This window comes from Zonotrichia leucophrys, chromosome 6 (genome assembly GCF_028769735.1).
Source record: "Zonotrichia leucophrys gambelii isolate GWCS_2022_RI chromosome 6, RI_Zleu_2.0, whole genome shotgun sequence".
NCBI classification, from domain to species: domain Eukaryota; kingdom Metazoa; phylum Chordata; class Aves; order Passeriformes; family Passerellidae; genus Zonotrichia; species Zonotrichia leucophrys.
Window position 1 is genome coordinate 32,125,226 of NC_088176.1, and position 27,352 is coordinate 32,152,577.

Here is a 27,352-nt window from a genome sequence, read left to right on the forward strand (position 1 = left end):
CTCCCTGTGAAAATGCTTCTCCTGGCCCAGACAGACCTTTCAGAGCAGGAGCTGGGGTGCAGAGGAGACTTCAGCGAGTTGGAGGAAGTCAGAACTGAGGACCAATGGGGTTTTTTTCCCCCATTTTCTCTTCTCAGTTATTCCAGCTTCCATACAGTCACCTTGTCATCTTGTAACTTCTTGATTCCATTTTTTTTTATCCCCAAGAGGGAAAAAATAACACACCCAATCCTGTGCAGCCTCAGCTGCAGGATAGTTTCCTGAACACCTCACCACACATTCTGGGTTCCTCTTCCTCAAATCTTGAGGATTCTTAACTCAGTTGGGTGATGTCTGACATCAGGAACATGTGCCCAAATGCTGGCAGAGCTTTACTGGTTTGGCTGGTTTATTCCAGAGTGGGAACTGGAAATATCCCTGGTGGCACTGGCTCATCTTGCACAAAGCTGCTGCACTGACCTTCAGACTTTTTTCCGTGGTCCTTTAAATCCTCGGGTGGCACCTTGTCCAAAACAAATTGTGGAAGGGATCCTGGAAAGGGAGACAGCCTTTAATCCACGTGAGGATCCAGCCCTCCCAGGCTCACTGGGATGCTGAATGATCTGTGGGGCATTTTAAGCTCCCAGAGTGGGAAGAGCAAGGTGTGCGAGGAGCAGGACATGTAAATCACCACATGATTTAAAGAATTAGTGAAATACTGGTTGGATTTCCTGTGTACTCTGCACATTCCTTTCTGGAGGCCTGTTTACAACAAGGTGTGTTACCAAATTTAACACCTGGGCAGCTGCAGTGGTTGACAATGAGGAGCAGGAGAGCAGAAGCAGCATCCTGCAATACTTTGGGAAGAGATCAGCTGGGCAGATAAACACAGCTCCCACAGCATACCCATGCCCTGCTCTTCCTTCCTTCTTTCAAAAATGGCTTTGGAAGCACTTTTGGGATTCCTGCAGTGGTTGAGAATGAGGAGCAGGAGAGCAGAAGCAGCATCCTGCAATAGCTTGGGAAGAGATCAGCTGGGCAGACAAACACAGCTCCCACAGCCTGCTCTTCCTTACACCTCCTTCTTTCAAAAATGCCCTTGGAAGCACTTTTGGGATTCCTGCAGTGGTTGAGAATGAGAAGCAGGAGGGCAGAAGCAGCAACCTGCAATAGCTTGGGAAGAGAGGGCAGATAGAGCTCCCACAGCATACCCATGCCCACTCTTCCTTCCTTCTTTCAAAATGGCTTTGGAAGCACACCTGGAATTCCTGCAGTGGTTGAGAATGAGGAGCAGGAGGGCAGAAGCAGCAACCTGCAATAGCTTGGGAAGAGATCAGCTGGGCAGATAAACACAGCTCCCACAGCCTGCTCTTCCTTACACCTCCTTCTTTCAAAACTGCCCTTGGAAGCACACCTGGAATTCCTGCCTGGTTTATCCTCAGCACAGAGCAGCCCAAGCCATGCTGCAGAGGGCTGAGAAGCTGGAGTGGTCCCAGCCCCTGTTGCCCTGAGGCCAGAGCACTGACCTGGATTTGTAGAGCCGTTTCTCTGGCAGTGAGGGGCCGGGGCTGGCTGCAGGCTGGGAGATCTCCATGCTCTCCTCAGGCCCTGTTTCCATGGCATTCCCTTGGGATTGCTCTGCCATCTCCACGCTCACATCCATGGGCACGCTGCTGCCCTGCTCCACAGGAGAGTTTGTGTGCTTGGAGCCACTGCAGAGATAAAATTTTACATCCTGGCTCAGGAGCTGCCATGTGAGCCCAGAGCCAAGGAAATCAAAGGTAGTTCATGAGGAAACAAGTCCATCTGGGATGGATTCCTTCCCAATATCCCATCTCTCCCTGCCCTCTGGGAATGGGAAGCCATTCCCCCTTTTCCTGGCACCCCATCCCTTGTAAAGAGTCTTTCCATGTTTCCTGTAGCTCCCTCAGGCCACAGTGAGGTCACCTCAGAGCTGGACAACTCCAATTCCCTCAAGAGGAAAGTTCTGCAGTTACCTTTTCACCTTCTTGGGCCTGTCAAACCGAAAGTCAGCAGGATACAGGTGCACAGTCACCAAGTGATCCTTCCTGTCCTTGCTGCTCCTGAACTTCTCTGTGCAGCCTTCCACCAGACACTGGTACTGCAAGGCAGGGAGGAGAAAGGAAAAAAAACCCACATAACTGGGAAAAAACAAGCACAAACCAACCACCAGGCAAGGGCTGGGCATGGCAGCTCACCATATTTTGCTTCTCAGCCATGATCTGGAAGAGGGAGTCGTGCCACTCCAAGATGTGGATGTCCAGGAGGTTCCCAGAGGGAAAGGAGCGCTTGCAGAAGGAGCAGACATTCCTGTGCAGGGTGTTGTAGTGGTGCTCGTAGCCCTCCAGTGTGTCAAACACCTGGCTGCAGCCAGAGATGTGGCAGCTGAACTCGGACACCCTGCAGGGAAATCAGGGCTTTAAGCTAAATCAGAGCCCTGCAGGAAAATCAGGGCTTTAAGCTAAATCAGAGCCCTGCAGGGAAATAATGACTTTAGGCTAAATTAGAGCCTTATTTTCAGCTGCAAACGTCCCCTCTAGATGACTTTATCTTGGATTGGATCACAAAGCTCATCTGACTCCAGCCCCTTGCCATGGGCAGGGACACTTTCCACCAGGCCCACACCTGCAGCCACAACATTTGTGGCTTTTTATATGACTAATATGACTAATATTTAATATTAAATGCCAGGTGCAATGAACAAAGATCATGATGGCGCCAGCAGATGGAAACTTATTTGCCATTGGAAACTTATTAACCATTATGGCTCCACGATCATCTAGATCGTGCTCCTGTTGAAGGACAAACAAGCCATTAATTAATAAATTAGCTGTCTGGGCTAAAAGTTGCAGTTGTGGATGACAGCTCAGTCATCCAACACAGTCCTGCTAGGCCAGTGCTTTTATAAGAGACATCCAAAGGTGAAACTCACACTATACTCAAAGGACTTCCTGGCTTTTAAATATGACAGCAAGACCAAGATTCTCCCCCAGGCTTGGCCTTCCCGCTTGATGCTTTCCCAGCTGCTGCAGCCCAGGGAAGCTGTGGGGATCCCTGGGAGTGCCCAAGGCCGGGCTGGACAGGGCTCGGAGCAGCCCGGGGTAGATGAAGATGTCCGTGCCCATGGCAGGGAGGGAGGAATGAGATGATTTTCCAACCCAAACCATTCCTTGATGCCATGACAGACGGATTCAGAGCCCACCTCACTTACTTGGGCCTCTCGGCCACCTCCTCGAGGCTGGTGAGGACGCCCTGCAGGTAGAGGTGCCTGTGCACGTCCCCATCCTAGAGAGGAGCAGAGAGCGGCGCTGTCTGTGGGGCGGGCAGGGCTCGGGGCACAGCGCGAACCCTTCAGCCCCGCAATAACAGCGGCCCCCTCACGGCCCCGCCTCACCTCCAGCAGCGGGTGCTGCGGGCCGAGCTGGAGGCGGCGGGGGCTGAAGGTGAAGGGCGGTGTGGGCAGAGAGGCAGGCGGGGATGGGGGAGCCTGAGGGAGCGGCGGGAGCCCCTCACGGAGGAGCAGGCGGAGGTGCGGCGGCAGCGGCAGCATGGCGGGAAGGGCGAGGCGCGCAGGGCGCATGCGCATGGGCGCGCTGCCAAGGTTACCGCGCCGCCCAGGGCGCATGCGCGGGGCGCGCTTCCCGGCGCCAGCGGCGGCACTTCCGGGCGGGCAGGTAGGGATGGGATGAAATTAAATTAAATTTAATTTAATTAGTAGATAGTGTATGATAGGGTAGAGCAGGGTATGGAGGGTGGGATGAGGCGCAGCTGAGGTGCTGCCCGGGCCTGTAGGGTCATCCCGGCGATGGCGATCCCCCCGCTGGCTGTTCCGTGTGCGGTGCCCCCTCAGGCCCTCAGCCGAGCCAGCCCAGCTCCCGCTGCTCCTCCTCATTCCCTGACCCACAGACATTTCATCCGGAAATCCCTGCAGGATCACTGCCCCAGGTGGTGGGGAAGGCGGGCTTTTAAAGAGATTCAAGCTTAAACTGCACCAGCCTGTTCTAATGTGAGTCAGTTTTGAGTGGAGAGTGGGACCAAGGCTTGCAGGTGTGAAAAATGGTGTATTTTATGATTGGCTTATAGCAAATATTCAAATGAATATTATATGGGTTGTGTTAGAAAGTAATGCTGTATTAATTCTCTTAAGTAGTGTGGTAAATATAGTTTTAGGTTATAACAAAATGTTAAAATAGAAACGATGCTATGTAGCATACTTTTTTTAAAGAAAGGACTTGCAGCGAGATAGCAGCCACAGGACACCCAAATCTTTCAGAGAGAAAGAATTTATTGCCCTCTTGTCAGAAGAAACGAATTTCTTCCCACCTCAAAGGCGCTGTCAGGATTCAGAGGCAGAAGCTGACACTGCCCAGACAGAATCCTGTGTTTGAATGGAATTTATGCATCATGTATGAGGTGTATGAATATGCAACAGGCTGTTGCTTTTAAGGGTTAATCCTCTGTTAACGTGGGGCCTTTTTTGGGCTTATTTTGCCCAGAAAAAGGTACCCGGACATTCATAACTCTTTGTCTCTATTGTCTCATATTGTCCTAATTCAGATTGTCCAAATTATCATTACTCTAATTGTATTACTATTTTTATAACCATTTTATTACTATTAAACTTTTAAAATTTTAAAAACAAGTGATTGGCGTTTTTCACACAGGGATCCCTTCCAGCCTAAGTGAATTCCACGATCTTGGCAAAACAAAAGTGTGTCCCTGTGCTTGATACATGGATCTGGATTGTATCTGCTTGATACAGTCTGTGTCACGTGAATCTCCCTTATTTATTTCCATGATTCCTGACTCAGGGTCTTGTTTCTGATTTACAGAATCACAGGATGTTCTGAGCTGGAAGGGACCCACAAGGATCATCAAGTCCAGCTCTGGAGTGAATGGCCCATTCCAGGACTGGCCCCACAACCTGGGTGTTTTTAGCACCAGGCTCTGACCTGCTGAGCTCATCTCAGGGTTCTGTGTCAGTATTAAAGTTATTTAAGCATTCTGCAGTGTTTGAGTGGAGTTAGTAAAGTGGGCAGTGGAATAGGATGATGCTAAAGTTGGAAAACTGCTTTGTGGTGATTTCAGAAGCAGCAGCAGGGTCAGCCTGTCAGGACACCAAGCAGTGCTTCCAGCATTTCCTCTGAGTGAAAAACCCTCTGCTGGCCAACCTCAGCTTAAGATTCTCCCCCAGGTTTAGAGTTCCTGGCTGGAGCTGTCCCAGCTGCAGCTGTGGCTGCCCCTGGATCCCTGGAAGTGTCCAAGGCTGGGTTGGAGGGGGCTTGGAGCAGCCTGGGATAGTGGGAGCTGTCCCTGCCATGGCAGGGGGTGGAACAGAGGCTTTGAGACCACTGACCTAGAACAGAGTTAGAGAATGAAGCAGGGATTTATTAAAGAGATCTCTTTCATGGATCCACCTTGGGCAGCACAAGAGCCCAGCCAGGGCTGCATCAAAAATGAACCAAAATGGGCACAAAATGGACATACAAGGTGTCACATTTTTATAAGTTTTACTCCATTTGCATATTGGAGTAAATTGTCCGGTTACAGCTTTAGCCCATCCAGTCCCATCCTGCTTGTTTTTCTCTCTTCAGTTCACCATTGTTTGTGCTCATTTGGATCACTTGTCCTTGGTCCCCAGCTAGAGAAGGAATTGTTTTATTTAGCTATTCTGTGCAGAGAGCTCACCATCCCTTAATGTGAAGCTCAGAGGTGCAACCTAAAGCAGCACAGAGTCTGAAAAACACAAAATCTAAAACCTGAGGCACCAGAATGAGACAGGCTTTGAGTCTCTGTCCCAAACCATACCAGGAGCATCCCTGCTTGATTTGCTTTCCTCCTCCTTCCCCAGCCAAACATCTCCACATTCCAGAAGCATCTCCCTGCTGGATCTGTTTTCCCTGGTGGATCTGTTTCCCCTGCAGCAGTGTGATGACCCCTGTGGTTTCCATGTCCCCAGGGCTGGTGGCAGGAGGTGGCAGCATGAGCGAGTTCCGCATCCACCACGACGTGAACGAGCTGCTGAGCCTGCTGCGCGTGCACGGCGGCGAGGGCGCCGAGGTCTACATCGAGCTGCTGCAGAAGAACCGCACGCCCTACGTCACCACCAACGTCTCTGCCCACAGTGCCAAGGTCCTGCCACCCTCTGATGGAATAGCAGCTCGTCCTCTTGGTGTTCAGCAAGGGAAAATGGGAAAAAGAGGGAATGGTTGGGTCCGGGGTGGCGAAAAGGTGGAGTGGTTGAGGGAGAGGAGGAATGTTAGGACTGGGGTGTGGGGAAGTTCAAAGGAGGAGGTTGTTTTGTGGGATATTAGGAGGGAGCGTTCCCTGAGAAGCTGTGGCTGGCCCTGGATCCTTGGAAGTGTTCAAGGTGAGGTTGGACAGGGCTTGGAGCCACTTGGGATAGTGGAAATTGTCCCAGCCCATGGAACAAGATCACCTTGAACTTCCCTTCCCTTCCCTTCCCTTCCCTTCCCTTCCCTTCCCTTCCCTTCCCTTCCCTTCCCTTCCCTTCCCTTCCCTTCCCTTCCCTTCCCTTCCCTTCCCTTCCCTTCCCTTCCCTTCCCTTCCCTTCCCTTCCCTTCCCACAGGGCTAGGAGCCACCTGGGATGGTGGAAGGTGTCCCTGCCCATGGAACAAGATCACCTTAAAGTTCCCACTCAAACCTTTCCTTGATCCCATGATTGTGGTATTCACATTCTCTGAACAGAGATTCTGTTCTCTTTCTCCTGGGATTTTTCCTGGGAGAAGCTCAGAGAAGAGGAGAAAACAATTCTTATTTCTATCCACTGCTCCTGTTGTTGCACATGTGGAATGTGTTATGGAGATTGTTTACCCAGAGTGGTTTGTTAATTAGACACAGTGAAGATTGTTTTGATTCCTTGGCCAGTTGGGTCAAAGCTGTGTCCTGGCTGTCTCAGACAGTCACAGGTTTTTCTTTAGTATCTCTTTTAGTATAGTATACTAATAATACTAATAATATACTAAAAATACTATACTATTCTTTAGTATAGTATCTCTTTAGTATGTCATTTAGTACAGTAATAATTAATATAGTATAGCTTAATAAAGCAATTGCTCAGCCTTCTGAAATCATGGAGTCAGAGCACATTATTCCCTACACTGGGGTTGCTCTTCTACTGTACATGATGAAATGAAAATGGTATAAAATACAATTATATGACTAAAACATGACTTTTTTCTTCTGAATATCTCCCAGATATTAGAGGTTAAAGCCTGGCACTCATGACCAGACTCATATACTTTTATAGCTCTATAACTCATATAGCTTTTGTGGCTATAAGACATCTTTTTGTTTTCATTTTTAAAAGCAATCCACTAGTCAAGCTCTAAGTGCTAGGAAGTCTCCAGCTCTGTCTGAAACTTGGCATCTTTGTAGCCTGAGCTGTGTGTTTGCTCTAATTCCATTTCATTTTAATTATAACTCCATTTAATATTAACCTGCTGTTTTACAGGTGAAAATAGCAGAGTTTTCTCGAACTCCTGAAGATTTTTTAAAGAAGTATGATGAGCTGAAGTCTAAAAACACAAGACATCTGGATTCTTTAGTTTATCTGCTGTCCAAACTCACCGAAGACAAAGAGGTTGGTTCCTCCTTTAGAACTGGGTGTTGAGGAGTAGCAACAATGCAATGTTTGATTTATGGTAAAGCTCAGTGAAATCTGTAGAAATCAACAAATGAGCAGTTCTGTTAAAGCCCTGCTGAGGGTTATGCTCCTCTTGATATAATCCACCAAGACATGGAAAACTGGGACAGAGTTTGGGGTTAGATTCACACATGGTCATGTGTTTCTTGCTTTCAGTTGTGCTGCCCTGCATTCACAAAACATTTTCTTTGTTTCTCTATGTACAGACACTCCACTACCTGCAGCAAAATGCAAAAGAAAGGGCAGAACTGGCAGCAAATGCAGGCACCAGCAGCAGCAGCACAAATTTCTCCATCCCCTGCTCCACCTCCAAGATGTCTCTGCAGGAGCTGGAGGAGCTGCGCAAGCAGCTGGGCAGTGTCACAGCCAGCTCCAGTGCACAGCAGGTACAAAGCCCTTCCTTCCCAACTCTGGGCACAAAATCTTCCCTTCTCATAGTCAGACTGTGTTAAATCTTGGTGCTGTTCCTTGTAAAACTGGCTTTTTTCTATTCCAGTCAGTTAAGCTTACATTCTTTGAGGTAATTCTAAGGTAAAATTCACAGTTAAATTCTTCTCTGTGAGGAATCTGGCACAAGCTGCCCAGAGCAGCTGTGGGTGTTTCATCCCAAGGCCAGGGCTTGGAGCAACCTGGCATCATGGAAAAGACACAAAGGAAGAGGAAAACCAGGCTTAGCAAACAGCTAAACATTTCATTAGCAGCACTAGGTTGTGAAGTCAGAGTGCAAAAGGGCTGTTTATTACTTAAAATTTAAATTCTGTTTCCTGTCATTATTTGTATAAAAAACTGCACTGTGGTAGCTTGACCTGCCAAACAAGACAGGGAGAGAAAAAATGGTGAAAAACTCATGGGTCAAGATAAGGATATTTTGGCTGCAGAAGGCAGAGGGGCAAAAGTGTGTGGAGAGTTTTTTGGACAGAGGGGAAAGAAGAAAAGATGCACAGAGGTCCATAGTGCCTTCTCATGTCTGGTCAGCAAAATCTAACAGGGGACAAGCCCCAGATCACTTCAGGCCCTCAGTGGCAAGAGGGATGGATTTATTCCATGTCCCATGCTTTGGGTGTCAGCTTGAAGGGCTCTACATCAATGTGATGGTGGAGGAGAACTCAAATCCTAAACAAAGGATCCAACCCCTCACCCTGTCAGCAGTGGTGAGACCAGCCTTGTCCCACATCCCCTGAAATACTGCACAGACACTGGGCCTGACTCATCCTGATCCTTCACAGACAGTCTGAGTCAAGTGGGTGATTTAGATCATGAGGGGAAGATGAATTTCCAGTGAGATAACTGATCTTCTTACCAGGATTTATGTGTGAACTTGCTAAAAGAGGACAGACCTGGAAGTGCCGTTCCCTGGGATGTGCAGTTCACAGCCAGAGGGATTGAAATGCCATCACAAGCCAAGATCTGTGCTCCCTGCTGCTCCATTTGCAGTCTCTTCAGACTTAAAGAGCTGCAGCTGTGTTCAAAGGGCCTGATGCTCAGGCCTGTTGGGTCAGTAAGGGCTGGGACAGGAGGACATTCCTTGGAATTGTTGGTTCTGCTCAGCCTGTGACCAGATGTTCTGTCTGTGAGGGTCACAGATGGAGCTGGAGGTGTTTGTGGAGCTCAGAGACCAGCCCTTCATCCCCCTCTGTATATGTTGGCACTGCCATTGCTCAAGATGTCAGCTGCAGGTGCCCCACCATGACAGTGGCAAGCTGCCACCCTGTGCCAGGGCTGTTGGGTGCCACCTCAGGGTTGGTTCTCAGCCCTGGGAGCTTTCTCCAGGCTGTTGCTGAAGCCTGTAGTGACAGTGACCTGAATTTTGAGTTGCAGAGGGAAGGTGATTCATGCCCCTGAGGCTTGTGCTTTGTCACCAGTGCCACAAGTGCCATCTGCCCTGGGATTGCTTGGCACTGACAGAGAGATGATCATGCAGGGATTGGAGTTACTGCTTGGACCACTTTTGGTCCAGGATTCATGAAGGTGGCAAAGTTAAGTGTTCCCTTTCAGGTGGATGTGTCCTTTATAGCCAAAATGTTGATTTTTTTGACCTCTGCCAGTTAACAAAGTCACACTAGAGCTGGTTGAACTGCAACAGAACTTCCCTTGTTATAGAATAAACATAGAATAAACATATAGAATGAATATAGTGCCTCTTGCTATAAAATAAAATCAGAGTCATCAAATCCAACCCTCCACTGAATATCACCATGCCCACTAAACCATGTCCCCAGCTGCCATTTCTGCCCATGTTTTGGACACTTCCAGAGGTGGTGACACCACCATTTCCCTGAGGAGTTTGTCCCAATGATTAACCACTCTCTCAGAAAAGAAATTTTTCCTGCCTGCCATTTGGGAAGACCCACTGGTGGCTGCCCTTCTCCCAAGCAGAACATGTTCATACAACCAACTGAGATTTGCAGTTTAATAGGTTTAGCCATCCTTTGAATTGCTGGCACCTTGCTTGATGCTTCCTATTTCTCCACATCCAAGTCCCAGTTCTGTGAGGGGAGCAGAGGAAATCGAGGTCCTTTCAGCAGATCTCCCACACATGATGTAAATAAGAAAGTCAAACGAGCCTGTGCTTATCCCTTTTCTCACACACACACTCACAGCTGTGGAGTTTCTGCAATGGCCTTCACCAGCCCTGGCTTTGTGCACTTGGGGCTCCAAATGTTCACGTGGGCTGTGCATCTCACAAGCTTCCCCAGCTGATGATTGATCCTGCACTCCATTTATTTTAGTGTCAGAGCTGGGGGTGGAGAGTCTTTCAGTCTTCAAGAGCTCACTTCCTTCGCCAACTCCCACTCAGAGCAAAAAACTCCATCATTTTCCAGCTCTCTGGGGGTGGATTTGTCTGGGTTGCATTTGGCATTGAGTTCAGAGGTGCTCAGTGCCCCTGGAACAGGATGCTGGTGCTTCTGGAAGGAGTTTGGTGCTCTCTCTAAACCAGCAACCACTGCCTGCTCCTTGTGCATGTCCCCATTCTGCTTCCCTGGGTGTGCCCCAGCAGCCAAGCCAGTGGGGACAGATGCAGAAAGGCATGATTTGATGTAACCCCACATTAAAAGGTCAAATATATTTAAAAAATTGAATTTTTTGCAGCAGTGGGACAAATAGACTAGGTGGCCCTGAGAAATTAAACCCTCCACCATGCTACTGAAATACCAGCTACTCTCCTTTCTGTTCCCAAGTCCATCAATTGGTTTGCAGTCAATTTCTCCCTGAAATTAAACATTTCCTGGACTTCTGAAAGTCTCCTGATTTTTTCCTTTCTTCCCCTCTCTCTTTCTCCAACAGCCTCTCGAGCTTACCCGAAAAATCCTCCGGGATAAGCAGAACAAGAAGAATTCTGGGCAGCCCATTCCAGTATTTCCATCCTGGGTCTATGAGAGACCTGCACTCATTGGGGATTTCTTAATTGGCACCAGCCTAAGCACTGACACAACAGTACCAATAGGTATGTGAAACACAGGGGAAATTGCATTCATTTGTGGTGTTTTGTCAGAAACAGAAATGCTGTCCAGATGTTCACACTCAGCAAAACTTGGCTCTTGGCACTTCTTTTCTTTGGGCTGTTTTCTGGTTATTTGAATATTTTGGTGGCAGGTTGGGGAAGTTGTTGGTGTGGGAATAACTGGGCACTTTTGGGTGGCAGGATTTGCCTGCTGGATTTGGGTAGGAATGAGCAATGGATTCTGTTTTCCAGGAAATCAAAGTACAAGATATAAACAGGTGGCACATTTTGTCCTTTTTTTGTCTTTTTTTTTTTGTCTCCTCTTTGGGAACAGGCACTTTGCCACTGGCCTCCCAGGAATCCATGATTGTGGAGGACTTGCTGTACGTGCTGATTGGAGTGGATGGCAGGTACATCACAGCACAGGCCCTGGTGGGCAGGCAGAACAGAGCCTTCTCACTTGATCCAAACCTGGACTTGTCCATCAAGGAGTTGGTGACCAGGATTCTTCCTGTGGCTGCCAGTTACTCTGCTGTCACCAGGTACTGAGCTGGGTTTTGTCAGATCTCCTGTGAGAATAGAGAGTCTCCCATTGTGCAGGTGTTGGATTCCATGCTTAAATTCAGCTACAGGGGTATAAAATGAGTGACAATTTATTTGGGTCAGTTTTAGCTCTGCTGGGTTTTTCCTCTGTGCTGCCAGTTCACTTTTTCATTCACACAGCTTTGTTCTTTCCAGTTTTAGCCTTGGTGATTTCAAATAAAATGCAGGTATGGTGTATCTGCCTATTCTGGCTTCTCTTCCCACTCTGCTATGAAATTCCCCATATTTCCTGCTTTTTGCTCCTCTCTGGACATCCAGGACTGAGAGAACCTTTGTGTGCTGGTTCCACTTGCTACACAGTGCTTTTACAAATGGTTCTAATTCCCTTGTGGCTGGAGAGGAAGCATCTTCCCACAGCTTTCCCTTCTAGGAAATGTGGGATGGGAAATAAAGGAGAGGGACTGGTGTGATTCCCAGCATGGGATCTACTGGTGTGCCTGCACAGTGTCCTGAAAGCAGAACTTCCTGAAAATCACACAAATTGCATTGTCTGACAGAGTTTTCATTTTGCTTTTTACAGGTTTATAGAGGAGAAGTCCTCCTTCGAGTATGGACAGGTAAATCATGCTCTGGCTGCAGCCATGAGGACTCTAATCAAGGAATACATGATATTAATTACCCAGCTGGAGCACCTTCAGAGGCAGGGCCTGCTGTCACTGCAGAAGCTGTGGTTTTACATCCAGCCCACAATGAGGACCCTGGAGATTCTGGCTTCACTGGGTAAATTTCCAGAATTTACAGGTTGTGGAAGCTGCAGGGTAGCCAAACAGGCAGGGCATGTCCCATTTGGATTTCCTGCTTTATTGAAGAAAAAACCCCAGGGGAATTGTACTTGTGAGGGCACTGCACTTCTTGTGGAGAAGAGCACTCAGCTTCTAGGGGTGAATGAGCCTTTGGAGCTGTCAGGAGGCACCTCAGGGCCTTTTACCTTCACAGCCCTTGCCCTTCCCATCAGCTGGATCCACCACTGCTGCCTCTCCTCAGCTCCTTTCCAGACTCTTCCCCAGCTCTGTGTGGTTATAATCCCTGGAAATTTCTATCCAGCCCCTTGCTTACAGCTACAGAGGCAGCTCAGGGAGCCATGTCCAGTCTGGGGATTTTATTTCAGGATTTTTCAAGTTGTAAGTTCTAATATTGTTGTTTTGTTTGTTTGTTTTTTAATTCCAGCTACTTCTGTGGATAAGGGTGAGTGTATGGGAGGATCAACCCTGAGCTTGCTCCATGACAAGACTTTCAATTACACAGGGGACAGCCAGGCCCAGGAGCTGTGCCTGTATTTAACCAAGGCAGCCAGCGTGCCTTACTTTGAAATCCTGGAAAAGTGGATATATAGAGGCATCATTAATGATCCATACAGGTAAAGAACAGTACAAAATGAAATTAAATGCAAAACTTCAGAAATTCTGATCTGCTTTGTTGAGTCTGTGTTGCCTGGGGGTCTGAAACAACCCTCTTGGAAGTTTTTTGGCTTTTGTAGAGTCATTTAAAGCATTTGGATGTATTTGATAGTTTATGCAGCATTTCTCTTTCCCACATTTTCAGAATCATAAGGTGGGAACAAAGCTGAAGGTAAAATATCTGAAATTAATGCCTTTGTGCTGGTGACAAAGGTGTTTCCTCACCCCTGCACTGACAAACAGATAATGTTTAGCCTTGGCTTATGAACCCTGTAAAATTCTGTTTCTCATTGCAGATCATCAGAGACACTGCATAGTGCTTTTCCTCTTGCTTCACAAACAGACAAATTTCAGTTCTTGATTGGATGTGTGCTCATGAGACCTTATTTCTGATAGATCCCATTGCCAGTTTGCAGGTCAAAACCAGTAATCCTCATTGTGCCACTTCCTGCCCCTAAACATCTGCTTTAACTGTTCAGTGAGTTCATGGTGGAGGAGCACGAGCTGCAGAAGGAGAAGATTCAGGAGGACTATAATGACAAGTACTGGGATCAGAGATACACTGTTGTCCAGCAGCAGATCCCCTCCTTCCTGCAGAAAATGGCTGACAAAATCCTAAGCACAGGTAGGTGCTTCTGCTGTGGCAGGAACCCTGAGACAAGCTGGTCTTGTGTGAGGAGAAGGGAAATGTCACCATGCCTTGCCACTTTATGGGGTTGTCCAGCTTAAATGAGAGCAATAGAAGAGTCAGATTTAAAAGGAATCCCAAACCCTATAAATGAAACAGCACAGGAGCCCAGCAGCAAGGGGAGCTGTCTGTCTCACTGCTGTTTTGTGAGCAGGTTTTCTGGCTGGATGGAGCTGAGCTTTGACTACCTGAGTGTTAATTTAAACATTCAACCTCTTACCCTTGTACAAAGCCCTCCAAAAGTGACTTCAAAAAAAGAGTTTCAGGCCACCTGCAGAGATGTTTTGTCACCACTGGGAAACCAAACCATTTCTAAATCTCCTTAAATGTGATACCAGCTGCCTATTTTAAAATTCTGTATCATCTTTTGAAAGGTGCCTAAATCCTTTCCACACAACTTTCAGCACAACACAGTGTAAACATTTATCAGCACATCTTCCTCTTGAAGGGAGTGGTGTGGAAGTTTCCCTGTTGGCTGTACAGCAGGGATGATTATGGGACATTCTTTCTTTTTCATTTCAGGCAAATATTTAAATGTTGTGAGGGAATGTGGGCGAGATGTCACCTGCCCTGTGGCCAAAGAGGTCATCTACACTTTAAAGGAGAGAGCCTATGTGGAGCAAATAGAAAAAGCATATAACTATGCCAGCAAAGTTCTTCTGGACTTCCTGATGGAGGAGAAAGAGCTGGTGGCTCACCTAAGGTTGGATTTATTTTACTAAATGCATGATAAATAGATTGGTTCTGCTAAGGGACATAAATTTTTGAAGTTAGCTCTGTTCTCTTGGGATATTACCAAGGTGTTCTCTCTATTTCCATTTAGAATGGTTGACCTAAAAAATAAGAGTTGGATTTTTTTTTTCCCTGAAGAGGGGAAAAAAAAGTTTAAAATTATAGAAATGTTGAGTGGGAAAGATGTTGGGGGGTCTCTGGTCCAACTTCCTTAGAGGGCTGTTGCCAAAACTAGGTCAGGGCTTTGTCTAGCCCAGATCAGGAGTGTGGAGCCACCCTGTGTTATGGCTGTGCTCCTGTTTTTGCTCCAAAGCCTGCAGTTATCATGAGTGATCTCTGGCCAGGCACTTGGTTAATCCTCAGGCTCATCTCAGAACTGCTTCCAAGCTCTGTGCCCACCACTGGGAACTCTCCCTGGTGCCAGGTGAACATCAAAGTTCATGTGTCCTGTTACAGCAAAAGTCTGCTGGATTTTAAAAAGCAGCACAGATATTTGTTCACTGAGAGGAGTGCAGGATTCTGCTCAGAATTGGCAGCTGCCCCTTGGCTGGAGCAGATCTGGGAGTTGTTCAGGACAGCAGTAGGAGCCTGCACACAACACACCCAGGAGTTTTGGGGGTTTTTTTTCATTTTTCTGGACAAAAAAACACCAGCAGCAGCCCTGATCTGACTGCACAGAAGTGTCCTGATTGAGGAGGTAGGAGGGAGGAGACATCCATAAAAGACTAATCTCCAAACTGGTTATTTATGGCTGTGTGCTCTCCAGAAAGAGAAACATTTTGTGCTCAAACCCCCCAGGCTCATTTAATTGATTGCATTTCTTCCTTTAGGTTTGATATGGATTACCTTTAAGAAAAGTCATCAATTATCTTTTCATTTTCTTGAGCAGATCTATAAAACACTATTTCCTGATGGATCAAGGGGACTTTTTTGTTCACTTCATGGATCTGACAGAGGAGGAACTGAAGAAGCCTGTGGATGACATCATAACAACAAGGCTGGAGGCTCTGCTGGAATTAGCCCTGAGAATGAGCACAGCCAACACTGATCCCTTCAAGGATGATTTAAAGGTGAGGATGGGTGGAAGCAGAAGATAAATTGATTTTGAGCAGAAGGTCTGGGAGATCTGTGTGCCTGTGAGAACCTGCTGCTTCCTAGGTTGGTGTGACAGCAGTGACTCTGACCTTGGGCACCTTGCTGCTGTTCCACAGCAGCTCTGGGTGTCCTGTGGCTTCATTTTCTTTCCTGCTCTTCCCTTACAGATTGACTTGATGCCCCATGACCTCATCACACAGCTGCTGAGGGTGTTGGCCATAGAAACAAAGCAGGAGAAAGCCATCATCAGTGCAGAGCCCACAGAGCTCACCCTCAGCGGCCTGGAGGCCTTTTCCTTCGACTACATTGTGAAGTGGCCTCTGTCCCTCATCATAAACAGGTAAGGCATCAATCCACTGAGGGAAAAACAGACTGGTACTCTCCCAAGAGGCCTTTCATGCAGGAATCAAACATTCCTCAAAGCTGGAGAGCAGTCTCTGGTTGCAGACTCAAAGAATTCAGGCTGTTGCTTCTCTAACAGGCTATTTTGCGTTTAACTGAGCTGTGAGGGTCCAAATGGAATTCTGCAGGAATTTGCTCCTTGTTTCCCTGGTAAAACTCTACTGCAAGCCACAAGCAAATGGGAAAAGCAGCACTGAGTGAGCAGAGTGGCAGATTCCAAATTGCTGAATGCCAGCAATTAACTCCTCCCTTAATTTCCCCTCTAAAAATTCCATTGAATCGGTGAGACTTTCCCAACGACGCGACGCTTTTGGGATTTTGTCTCTTCCTTCCCAACACAGTGTGTTAGCTCTGGTGGTAGCTATGGAAGTGAAAATAGGATTTTGGTAAGGTTTCCTGAACTGTATCGACTGGAGCTCTGCAGACACCTACGCCCAAGTGTCTGAGCACAGACCTGAATCCAGTCCCAGAGCTATAAATAAGCAGCCCCATCTGCTTGTGACAGTGCATTGCTGCTGGGGTAATGCTGCCTGGAGCTTGGTTACAGCTTTGCCTCCCCTTCTTTGGAAAATCTGGCTAAATTCTAAAATCCTGGTGAATTCTTGGGTGACCATCTCAGCCTTAGCATGGTGACCACAGTGTCTGAACCTTCCCTCCCAGCCCATGTGAGTGACCCCTGCCTGGAGCTGGAGGGAATTTAGGAGGCTGGTGATGAACCCACTGGCAGGAAATATGGAGGAGGGTCTCCTTGGAGAGGAATTCTTTGGGAGGGGGTTGCAAATGTGGCTCTCTTGCTTCGGTTCAGTGCAGATCTGTGTGTGTCTGAAGGCGTGAGGAACATATTGTGTAAAGTCTCTTTACCTCTGAGCAGCCTCAGCCTTCACAGCTTGGTCTGTCAATCAGAGCAGGACTTCAAAATCTGGATGGGCTTCTCCTTTCTTTCCAGGAAAGCACTGACAAGGTACCAGATGCTTTTCAGACACATGTTCTACTGCAAGCACGTGGAAAGGCAGCTGTGCAATGTTTGGATCAGCAATAAGACAGCCAAACAGTTCTCCCTGCATTCAGCTAAGTGGTACAGCTTTTTATTTGGTTTTTTTCAGTTTTGGGTCTCCTTCTTGCTAATTAGATACCTCATGACATAGCTCAGACAATACTGAGCTGAAAAAGATCCTTAAAAATGTCTTGCAGGCTCAGAGACATCAATTTGTAACATTTTAGGTTTCACTCAATAGCTGTTTGTAAAGTTGCTTTAATATTTCATATCAAAATGTTAGTTTTATATGAGCAAATATTCAAAGCCTATGCCAGGTTCAAAACTCTGACTCTACTAATTGATGAAAAGCCATGAAAAATACTCAGAGCTGGTTTGCAGTGACTATAATCCCTCTCACACTGCAGCAAGGCATTTGCTAGGACAGAAATATTTAGCTCTGTGCTTGGCTGTGCAAGGCTGGTGCTAGTTCTCCGTGGCATTTGCTAGCTCTGAGCTGTGTGGGTGTGATTTCTCCCCTAGGTTTGCTGGTGCTTTCACACTGCGGCAGCGGATGCTGAATTTTGTGCAGAATATCCAGTATTACATGATGTTTGAAGTGATGGAGCCAACATGGCACATCCTGGAGAAGAACCTGAAGCTGGTGAGTGAAGTTGGAATGGAAGGCTTAACAAATGGAAGGCCTAATTTCAGTAACTGCAGCTGTCTGTTGGTTTTGTTGGAGGCATTAAAATATCTGGGAGCTGCTGTTCCTGCCACATTGCAGAGTGCTGCTGTTCTGCACCACCTTTCTGCTTGATTAGTCATACATCCCTTTCCTGTGCTGCATCCTCCTGTCTCACTCTGCTCCCTGTTATGTAAGGGCAGGTTCTGCTCAACATTCCCATGCACAGGAGAGAGAGAGCTGTGCAAAAGGAAGGTGGATGCAGAGTGCAAAGGTCATAAACCAGTCCAGGCATCTCCAGCTGATTCCTTGGCTGAGTTACAGTGCTCCTAAAGTAGAGCCTGTGCTTTCCCTTCCATGAAACTGCCAAGGACTGGCATGCAGAGAATGCTTGGTTTAAAAAATACCATTATTATCATCATCATCATCATTCCCTCTGGTAGTCACCCTGTGATCAGACCTCTGGGTTGTGCATCTTTTTCCTCTTACACCCTGAAAAACACAAAACACTCCTCTGAGGTACCAAACCACCCAACACCCCTGCAATCAGCTCTCTTGGCAGCTCTTGTGGCTCTTCAGCATCATCTGATCCTGCTTTAGTTTTTCCTGTGCCCCAAGGAGGTTTTGGGGGTCAGCTAGCCAACATTTTGATGCCCTGTCATGTTTTTTTCCTGGAGAATTCACAGGAGGGAGCAGGTCTAGGATTGTGAGTGTCTCTGCACATTCTTGGCAGAACTTCTGAATGAGAAGAGTTCATATGTCAAGCTCCTGGATAATCTGGGAATTGTACTTATTTCTTAGTTTTGTTGCAAGTTTAGGTTTGCAAAATATATCATTCAGTTTACTGTGCTTGCATGGAAGCTGTTGTTGAAGTTATCCTGTCCCTGTTTTCTCCTTTAATTTGTATTTTAGGGGGGAAAAGGATGATCCTCACTGGTCTCATGTAGTGCCTTATGGTGCATTTTATTTGTCACACTTCTCTCTTCCTAAAGTTGTGGCTGGGATCTTCATCTTCATAACATCACACAATTTCATCATCATCTTCATTAGAAAGCTGCATTTATTCCTGTTCTGCAGTAGCTTAAAGGGTTGTGGTGTTGGAATCCAAAATGCAGGGAATTCTCAGAACTTTGGGCTTGTAAACTAAAGCTTAGAATTAAACACAGGATTTGATCTGAGATCTTGGAAAAGGCTTCCAAACTCAGGTGCTAGAAGTGAGAATGTGGATTTATAGTTTAAAGCAGAGACATGTTAAGCTAAGTAGAGAAAAGTTTAGAGTTTTAGAGTTTAAGTATAAATGTACTTATAATACATTTATATTAATAAATATAAATAATAAATAATATTTGTTATTATTAATAACTAATAAAAGTAGTTACAAGGGTAAACAAAAATAAAATAAATAAAAGTAGTTACAAGGGTAAGCAAAAAGTTTAAAATGCAGTGCTGTAGGTTTGTGTGTCATAACATGATTGCCTAAGAAAGCTGTAGCATGAGTCCATAAGACAAAATTTTTAAGGAGTGGGTCAAAAACATAAATAGCCTTGTTAGCAGTGTTTTATTGGTCAATAAATCCTTAAAAGATCTTGTAACTAGAGGTCTTGTAACCTTCTAAACCATACAATAAAAATGTGAGCCAAACTCACCCTTCCTACCTATGTAGAAAATAAGAAATATAAACCACATCATCTAAAAACTCAGAAATCCCATCTCTAACTCGTTCAAAATTCCTTCCAAAACCCCCATAGTGTGGAAGGGGTTTCCTGCACTGGTCCTGCTGGAGCAGTGTGGATGCTGTGGCAATTTTAGTCCTGTGGTTCTTTCCTAAGCTTGATTTGTGTTCTGAGCTTCAGCACCGTGCAGAGTGAGAGGGAGTTTTAATCTCTCATTCAAAACTCAAGACTGAAACAGCCTGTTGGAGTAGCAGAGATGAACAAAAATCCTACAGAATCCTCCCAACACTGCATGTCCCAGCTCCTTATTGGCTCCTAAAGCATATTTCTGAATAGCCTGTATGTTTTAATGATAAGCTTATTGACATTTAAGATTCTTCAATTTGTTTTTCCCTTTTGCTCTTGTTTTCACTGACTTTACTGAGATGTGAAGGTGGGAGTGGCCATGACAAGCAGATTTAAAAACAAAGGAAATGCAAGTTCATAAAGCAGATAACTCCATCCTTTCATGGGGAGGGCTTGGGTGATCAAAGCAAGCATTTTGTGGGCAGTGAAGGGTGCTGGGCTGCAGCTTTGGGGCAGAGCATGGTTTGGTTTGTCATTTTTGGGCTGTCCTGTCACAGGCATCCAACATTGACGATGTCCTGAGCCACCACACCAGCTTCCTGGACAACTGCCTGAAGGACTGCATGCTCACCAACCCAGAGCTGCTCAAGATCTTCTCCAAGCTGATGTCTGTGTGTGTCATGTTCACCAACTGCATGCAGGTGTGTACAGCCCCCCTGTGTCACAGCCCCTGTGCCACCCCACATGGACTTGTCTCTGATCCCTCTGTCTGCAGCTTTAGGGCTTGACAGCTCACACCTCTCCCAAATGGTTTCTGTGGCTTCTTACTCCACAAAATCCTCCTTTTTCCATGCTGAGATCAGGTTCATATGGACCAAATTCCCTCTGTTGAGGTGTAAGTTGTAGGGCTCTGTAGAGATCTCTCTTGAGGGTGAGGTGAGGGGTGCATTCCAGCATGAGGGAGCCCACACAGCTTTTCTAAAATTCACTTTCCAGTGGGTTGTGAGAGATCTGTGTACCAGCATTGAAAAGACAGGTGTCTGCTAAGGAAGGCAGGAGCTTCCTTGAAATGGAAAATGGAAACCTCTTCCCTCTGAATTATTGTAATTTTGAGATTAAGGGGCTCTCAGGCAAAGATATAGGAGTAGGAATAACAGTTCTTCACTAGGAAAATCAAAATACAAATGCAATGGTACAAAAAGATAAACAGAGCCAGACCATGCCCTGCCCCCTGTGTGCCAGGGGGTGTCCCAGCCCCATCCATGGGGGCTCAGCCCTCCTGCAGTGCCAGCTGTGGCTCTGCTGCAGAGGGATCCTGCACAAGGGGGGAGTTTTCCTCTGCAGCTCCAGGGCTGCTGCAGATGGGCCTGGGCTCCCTCTGGCCATGCAGGGCAGCACAAAGCTGCTCCTCTGGCAGTGCAGGGGGCAGAGGCTGCTGTGGGGTCCCAAAGCTCAGATTGGATCCAGGTAGGAATGCTTGGCTCCTCCCCTGGGCGGAGCATCTCCCCATGGGATGATGGGATTGGATCAGCCATGCAGGGACACTCACTGGCCATGGACAGCAGATAATTAATAATTAATGGCCCATGAGCAGAAGATAATTAATAATTAATGGCCCATGAACAGAAAAGATATCCTGGAGGGAGGGTTGATTGTAGAAGAGATAAATAAAACTGCCCAGTTAACAGCAGATAGCTGCCCCACCTCTGACAGATGGGGACAGAATCCACACCCCCATTTCCAGCCTCAGACCTGCATGCTGAATTCAGACTCACAGTTAGCTCTGCAGGCAGTTGGGGTGGGCACAGCTGAGCCTCGTGCTGTGCCACAAAGGAAGAAATGAGCTGTAACCGTGTCCCCAACGCTGTCCCCTCGCCAGAGGTTCACCCAGAGCATGAAGCTGGACAATGAGATGGAGAGGCTCACCCTGGAGCACGGCACCATGCTGGGCCCTCCCACCGAGGAGGAGCGTGCTGAGGAGGCTGCCAAGAAGAAGCTGACCAACAAGGTGGGGCTCTCTGGCCAGGGTGGCCACGTGCAGGTAGCCCTTCCTGGTTTCTAGACCACCTCTGGCCCCAAAACCACAATTTTTGTGGAATTCTGGGCAGTGTGGAGCTCTGCTGGAGTTCTCAAAGCCTGCTTTGAAGACCCTGTCTCCCACTGCAGTCCCTGCACTGGTGTTTGAGTTTTACTTGTGTTTTCAGCTGTGCAGAGCCACATCCAGGCTTTCTGAAATGCCAGCACTTCACCATTCCCAGAGTGTGAGCAGGGCTTTTGCACTCCATGGCTTTCATACCTGGGGATGTGGCTTGTCCATATTTCTCTGTCTGGATGCACAGGGGATTCACTCTGGCTGGCAGATCCTGCTGTCCCTCTGGCACATCTGCATCAGCCCTGCAGTCACAGAGCTCCAGAGATCACAGCCTGTCTTAGGAAACACACATTTTCTGCCTGCTGGCTTTTCCTCCTGCTTGAAAATGAGCATTGGCAGCATTTATCTGTGGATAACTCAGCTGGGATCTGCTCTGGGCTTCTCCCAGGCTGGCCACAGCAGGGCTGTTAGCTACCAAGGACTTGGAAAGGTTTATTTCAGAGTGAAGTTTGCTGGCAGTGCTCTTGGGTGGGTTAGGGAATGGAGGGAATCACTTTGTGCAGATCAGCACCCACATGGGGCCACTCTGCCTTTGTCTTGGCAGCTTTTAGCAGAGCATGCTGACAGCCTGCACCTCACATCTGGCTTTGAAGCCACCATCAACAAGTTTGACAGCAATTTCTCCACACATCTGCTGGACCTGCTGGACAAGCTGAGCGTGTACAGCACCAATGACTGTGAGCACAGTATGCTCAACATCATCTACAGGTGAGCCAGGTCTTCCCTGTCTGTGAGTTCCCCTCCCCAGGTCCCAGGTTCAGCTCAGGAAATGCTCATTATAGCTGAGAAATGTGTTTATTTAGGAGCTCTGAGCAGCCTGGGCTAGAGGAAGGTGTCCCTGCCCATGGCAGGGGGTTGGAATGAGATGGGCTTTGAGGTGCCTTCCAACCCAGACCATTCTGCTTTGCATTTCAACCCTAGGCTTTAGGAAACCCCAGAACATTCCTTTGAATTGTGTGAAATTTGTCCATTAATATTATAAATGTAATGTTAGTTTTCCTGGGGATTGTCTCGCTGTGGAGACAGTGAATAAACCAATTTCCAACTACAGGGTAAGCATTCCAAGATGAGAAAATCATGCAAAGGTTTGATCATAAAGTGTCTATTTTAAGTTCCCATATTGCATTCATTTCAATAAGCATCTTCTTGGAAATGAAAATTCCTTCAGAAATACATAAAAGTCAGGTACACAGGATGGGAGGGAAGAGAAAGCTGATGGAAGTTTTGCTGCTGGGTGTTGCTTTTTCAAGAAAAAAAACCCCTGGATGTTCTGCTCCCTGTCCATCTGCACTGGATATCTTTTCTGGGTGGCTGATACCCCCACAGCTCTGTTGAGATGTGCTACACCTGAGAGCAGAGAGAGAGGGAATGTCTCACAAATGTTTTTTAAGGAGATTGTTGTCCCCTCCTGGTGCTGTTTCTGACAGCATCTGTCAGGGCTGTCAGGATTGCTGGTACTTTGCAAACCCTTGTTAGGTGAAGTATTCCCACAGGAGACTGTGCTTCCACTTGTCCTTTTCTTCTGGGAGCTTCTTGTCCTGCAGTGCCCCAGGGCTGCTTGGTGTTCTGAGCCCTCCTGCTTTTATTCATCCCCTGTCAGGGGAACATTCCCAGCCCCCAGAGCTGCCCCTGTGGGTGCTGCTGAGCCCATGACGTGGGAATGTGGGTGAGGAGCCCTTCTCCACAGCCCTAAGAACTCAGGTTGGCTCCAGCTCTGAAGTAACCAGAGCCAGAGGTCTTCTCCTCATCTTGGAATTCCTCCAAAAAACTGTTTGTGTGGCTGTGGTTACTGTTCCTGTCAGGACTAACCAGGGCACCCAAATCTCTGCAGGACCTTTTGGGAGAGGCTGCTGTGGCTTCTCAACATTTCATGTCACCCTTCATGTGCCTGGAGATCCCAGTTCATCATCATCATCATCAGGCTGTTGAGGTTCCAGGCAGGATCCATCTGTAGGAAAGGCTGGCAGGATTCAGCTCTCCCTGTTCCCTGGCTTCCATCACTGCCTGGTGTCACAGCAGCATCCAGACTGGGGCTGGATTCAGGGACTGGGGCCACAGGCAGCTGAGTCACCCAGGCAGGAGCATTCACTGCTCCTCAGTGCTCCAGCTCTCCTCCTTTATCCTTTTCTATAAACATTTTTCCCATCTCCAATACAAGTTTTAACAGAGGGACTTGTTCATGTTCATGTTCATGCTCATGACTTCCCCATCCAGGAGATCTTGATGGCAGCTCACCCCATGATCCCAGGGCACAGGGGACATGGCCAGCACACTGCTGAGGACCAAATTACCAACTCTGTCATGGTGGGAATGTCACACTGTGCCAGGACAGTGGGACAGCCTGGCTGTGTGTCCTGCCCAGGGTGCCACAGCAGGAGCTGCTCCATCAGTGTCACAGCCCCACTGGGGCTCAGCTGGGCCAGCAGGTGACTCCTGAGCTGTGAAACCTCTGCAGCTGCTGCTCCCAAGCACAGAGAGGTTGGGTTTTGCAAGCAGCACTTCCTGCTTCAGGAGAAAGGAGAAGTGATGGTGCAGATGATGCAGTGCTGCTGTCTGTGGTGTGTGCTGTGGACAGTGACCCAGCTGCACCCAGAGGCTCAGAGGAGGGTCTGGCTGCTTTGCCCTCCCTTTGTTCCCACATCCCTGTCCTTATGCCACCAGGGCTGTCACCACTGTCAAGTCCCCCCTAGTCTGGACTCTCTGGGACCACTTGAGTCTTCACCAAGGCATTGGAGCTGCTGGACCTTTCCTGTCAACCCAGAAATCCTGGGTGTGAGCAGCCAATGGAACCTTTCCTGTCAGATATCCCCAATTCCTCAGATGAAATCCTGGGTGTGAGCAGCCCATGGGACCTTTCCTGTCAGATATCCCCAATTCCTCAGCAGAAATCCTGGGTGTGAGCAGCCCATGGGACCTTTCCTGTCAGATATCCCCAATTCCTCAGCAGAAATCCTGGGTGTGAGCAGCCCATGGGACCTTTCCTGTCAGATATCCCCAATTCCTCAGCAGAATTCCTGGGTGTGAGCAGCCCAAGGGACCTTTCCAGACCCTGCTCAGGGCTGGTGAAAGGGTGGGAGCCCCACAGTGAATGTCACCCAGAGGTGACATTTAGCTCCCATTCAGGTTGGAGGGATTGCTGGCTCCAGGCCTGGGCTCTATGGCAACAGGAACCTGAGAAGCAGAGTGGAGACAGTTGCCATCTGAAATAACATATTTGAGAGAGTTTATAAGGAAGAGTTTGTAAGACACACCACACTTTTCTTCTAATTTATAACCTTTTTATGGGACTGCTTTCCAACAGGGATCATCAACATGTCAGATAAATAACAAAATTCACAGTTCTGGTACTTGCTCATCATTTACTTGATCCTGGTTAGCACTTATTCATTTTGTGGTACTTAGTAACTGAGACATTTTATTTGTGGCATCAACCAACAGGAGATGGAGATGCAGAGGGTTTCCTCCAGAGCTCACAGATCTCTGCTGTGCCCAAGTCCTGCTCAGTGTGTCATAGAATAGAATCAGAAAATCTCCTGAGGTGGAAGGGCCCCAACAAGGATCTTGCAGACACCACAACAATCCCACCCTGGGAGCAGTATCCAAATGCTCCTGGCAGCCTCAGAGCTGTGCCCATTCCCTGGGCAGCCTGGGCAGTGCCAGCACCCTCTGGGGGAAGAACCTTTCCCTAAAATCCAACCTAAACCTGCCCTAGCCCTTCTCCAGCCTTTCCCTTGGGAGTGCAGGAACTCTCCAGCCACTCCAACACATCCCAGGAGTGAAAAGGAGCAGAGCTACAGTGGAGAGAGCTCTCTCAGCAGGATTAGTTAAGTCCTCATTCTTAGAAATCTCATACATCAGTGTGGTTACCAGCATCCTTCCCTTACCAGTGTGGAGGAAGCTGAGCTCAGAGTAGGTCACCAGGACGTGGAGTGGTGCAAACCTCACCACAAATGAAGAAACTGGCACGTAAGCACATGCTGAGGGAGCACCACAGAGATTCTGAAGAAATGGTTATCAGGGATCACTTGAAACTAAAAACAGCTGAAGGGGAAGCCAAGCAAAATCTGCCAGTCACTGAGCTGGGCATGCAGCAGCTTTAGAAATGGAGCAGGTGCTCAAAGCAGCAAGTCCTGGCCTTGTGTTTGAAGCAAAACTTGCCCAGAGCTCTCACCTCAGTGTCAGGTTTCCCTGGTTCAGCTGCTCGAGGATGAAGGCAATGTAAAGCTTTTCAGCCAGGAGAGAGCAACAGATAAATTCCATCTGTCGAGGCTCTGTTTTCTGCAGGCACCAAAAAATGTCAAGGAACAATTTGTTGCCGTTTGTGTGAGGTTGTTAAGCAACATGAAACTCAAATATTGTGCCCATTCAGTTGGTACTGGAGCAGCCTAATTTGAGAAAGGGAGAGAGTAACTTTGGTGTGATTCATGGGCTGTCACTGCCTGCCTGCTCAGTGATCCAGGGCACACGAGCTGCACGGGCCGTGGGTGCTCTGGGATGTGCCAAGGGAAGGTCACAGCAGGTTGGGGCTGGGTGGCATCACTCTGGATTATCAGGGAGGTGGGGTTGTGGTGGTACCCCTGGTGGTGAGTGCTTTGGAGAGGCTTTTCCAAGTGTCACTTGTGGCTGAGCAACTTCTGGCCATGTGCAGGTGTTGGTGAGTTGTGGATTCATGGGGAGCATCCTGGTGTTAGCCAGGGGATGGTGGGGATGGGAACCTCAGCATTTCCTGGTGCTGGGTGGATTTCCTGTGGGAGTTAGTGCTGAACTCTGTGCTGGGGAGGGCTGGGAAGGTGCAGACCCTGAGCAACCCTTGTCCACTCAGGACACCTCTGTGTGGCCTGCAGAGGAGCTGTGAGCATTTGGTCCTTCCCAATGTGTTTGGGACAGATTCCTGATGCATTTCCCTGCCAAAGGCTTGGCACAGAGAGGGTGTCACCACACCCATGGCACAGCACACATCCCGTGCAGGGACAGGGCTCCCTGGTGTCACCGTGGTATTTTCTGAAAAATCTCCTGAGAAGCTGAGAAGCCTCAGAAAAGAGATTTAAACAATAATTATCTGATTGCTTGGGATGTGGTTTGGAGGATGTTTACCAACAGGTGAATGTTTGATTGGTTCCATGTGAATTGTTTTTAATTAATGACCAATCACAGTCCAGCTGTGTCGGACTGGTCAGTCACGGGTTTTTATTATTCATTCTTTTCTAACCTTCTGATGCATCCTTTCTCTTTCTTTAGTGTAGATTTAGTAGATAATTTTATTTGAATATAATAGAATATCATAAAATAATAAATCAGCCTTCTAGTTGAGAAGGTTGTTGAGAACTTGGGAGTCAGTTCTTGTCTCTCACCTTGTCCTGGGGACCCTCACAACAACACCGCAACAATTGGTGACAGCAATTGTTCCAACACCACAGCAATTGGTGACAAGAGTTGGTGACCAGAGCACCCTGTGGGTGTCCTGGGGGGGTTCCTGCTGCCACCTGCCCTGCCCAGGTGTGTTCTGTCCCTCAGGTTGGACTTCAATGGCTTCTACACGGAGCGCCTGGAGCACATGTCGGCCGAGCGCAGCCGCAAGGCGCCGCCGCTGCTGCCCCGCCTGGCCGTGCCTGCCCAGTGAGCCCAGCCCGCCCTGCCACAACCCCTGCCAGCCCTCACTCTCCTGACCTGTTTGTAATGTTTCAGGCTTTTTTTGCTCTTTTTTTTTTTTTACTATGTTGTACAATGATGTGTTTGTGTGTTGTAAAATAAATTAAATAACAATAACAACAAAAAAA

General features: G+C 47.8%; 2 protein-coding genes across 5 annotated transcripts; one reads left to right on the plus strand and one right to left on the minus strand.

Annotated features, from left to right (window-relative positions):
- On the minus strand, positions 1-3,637 carry ZNF511 (zinc finger protein 511). Of its 2 annotated transcripts, none has more exons than XR_010440746.1 (6): positions 3,395-3,637; positions 3,212-3,285; positions 2,199-2,400; positions 1,977-2,101; positions 1,292-1,691; positions 1-1,143 (listed from the first exon to the last, which is right to left on the minus strand). XR_010440746.1 is itself a non-coding variant. In XM_064716508.1 (6 exons), exons 1-6 carry the CDS (start codon positions 3,623-3,625, stop codon positions 462-464), a joined length of 888 nt encoding a protein of 295 aa, XP_064572578.1. In that variant the 5' UTR covers positions 3,626-3,628; the 3' UTR covers positions 1-461. The 2 variants fall into 2 exon arrangements, 1 of the variants encoding a protein (XP_064572578.1); XM_064716508.1 differs by having other exon boundaries at positions 1-531; positions 1,506-1,691; positions 3,395-3,628.
- TUBGCP2 (tubulin gamma complex component 2) lies at positions 3,634-27,352 on the plus strand. 3 transcript variants are annotated; one of them, XM_064716502.1, is made up of 19 exons: positions 3,634-3,674; positions 4,833-4,978; positions 5,960-6,132; positions 7,476-7,604; positions 7,874-8,053; positions 10,953-11,112; positions 11,444-11,651; positions 12,233-12,432; positions 12,880-13,069; positions 13,589-13,734; positions 14,320-14,500; positions 15,419-15,599; positions 15,792-15,964; positions 16,973-17,101; positions 17,543-17,663; positions 19,981-20,124; positions 21,303-21,431; positions 22,120-22,283; positions 27,090-27,352. In XM_064716502.1, exons 3-19 carry the CDS (start codon positions 5,983-5,985, stop codon positions 27,193-27,195), a joined length of 2,691 nt encoding a protein of 896 aa, XP_064572572.1. In that variant the 5' UTR covers positions 3,634-3,674; positions 4,833-4,978; positions 5,960-5,982; the 3' UTR covers positions 27,196-27,352. The 3 variants fall into 3 exon arrangements, with proteins under 3 accessions (XP_064572572.1, XP_064572574.1, XP_064572573.1); XM_064716503.1 differs by lacking the exon at positions 3,634-3,674 and adding an exon at positions 3,760-4,006; XM_064716504.1 differs by lacking the exon at positions 4,833-4,978 and having other exon boundaries at positions 3,638-3,674.

Excerpts from the sequence above, each read along its gene's own strand:
- ZNF511 (XM_064716508.1), bottom strand. The coding sequence starts at position 3,625 with ATGCGCCCTGGGCGGCGCGGTAACCTTGGCAGCGCGCCCATGCGCATG. Across the intron at positions 3,286-3,394 it reads CGCAGCACCCGCTGCTGGAG|GATGGGGACGTGCACAGGCA; the intron begins GTGAGGCGGGGC and ends GCTCCTCTCTAG. Across the intron at positions 2,401-3,211 it reads GAGGTGGCCGAGAGGCCCAA|GGTGTCCGAGTTCAGCTGCC; the intron begins GTAAGTGAGGTG and ends ATTTCCCTGCAG.
- TUBGCP2 (XM_064716502.1), top strand. The coding sequence starts at position 5,983 with ATGAGCGAGTTCCGCATCCACCACGACGTGAACGAGCTGCTGAGCCTG. Across the intron at positions 11,113-11,443 it reads TGACACAACAGTACCAATAG|GCACTTTGCCACTGGCCTCC; the intron begins GTATGTGAAACA and ends CTTTGGGAACAG. Across the intron at positions 15,600-15,791 it reads CCTTCAAGGATGATTTAAAG|ATTGACTTGATGCCCCATGA; the intron begins GTGAGGATGGGT and ends CTTCCCTTACAG.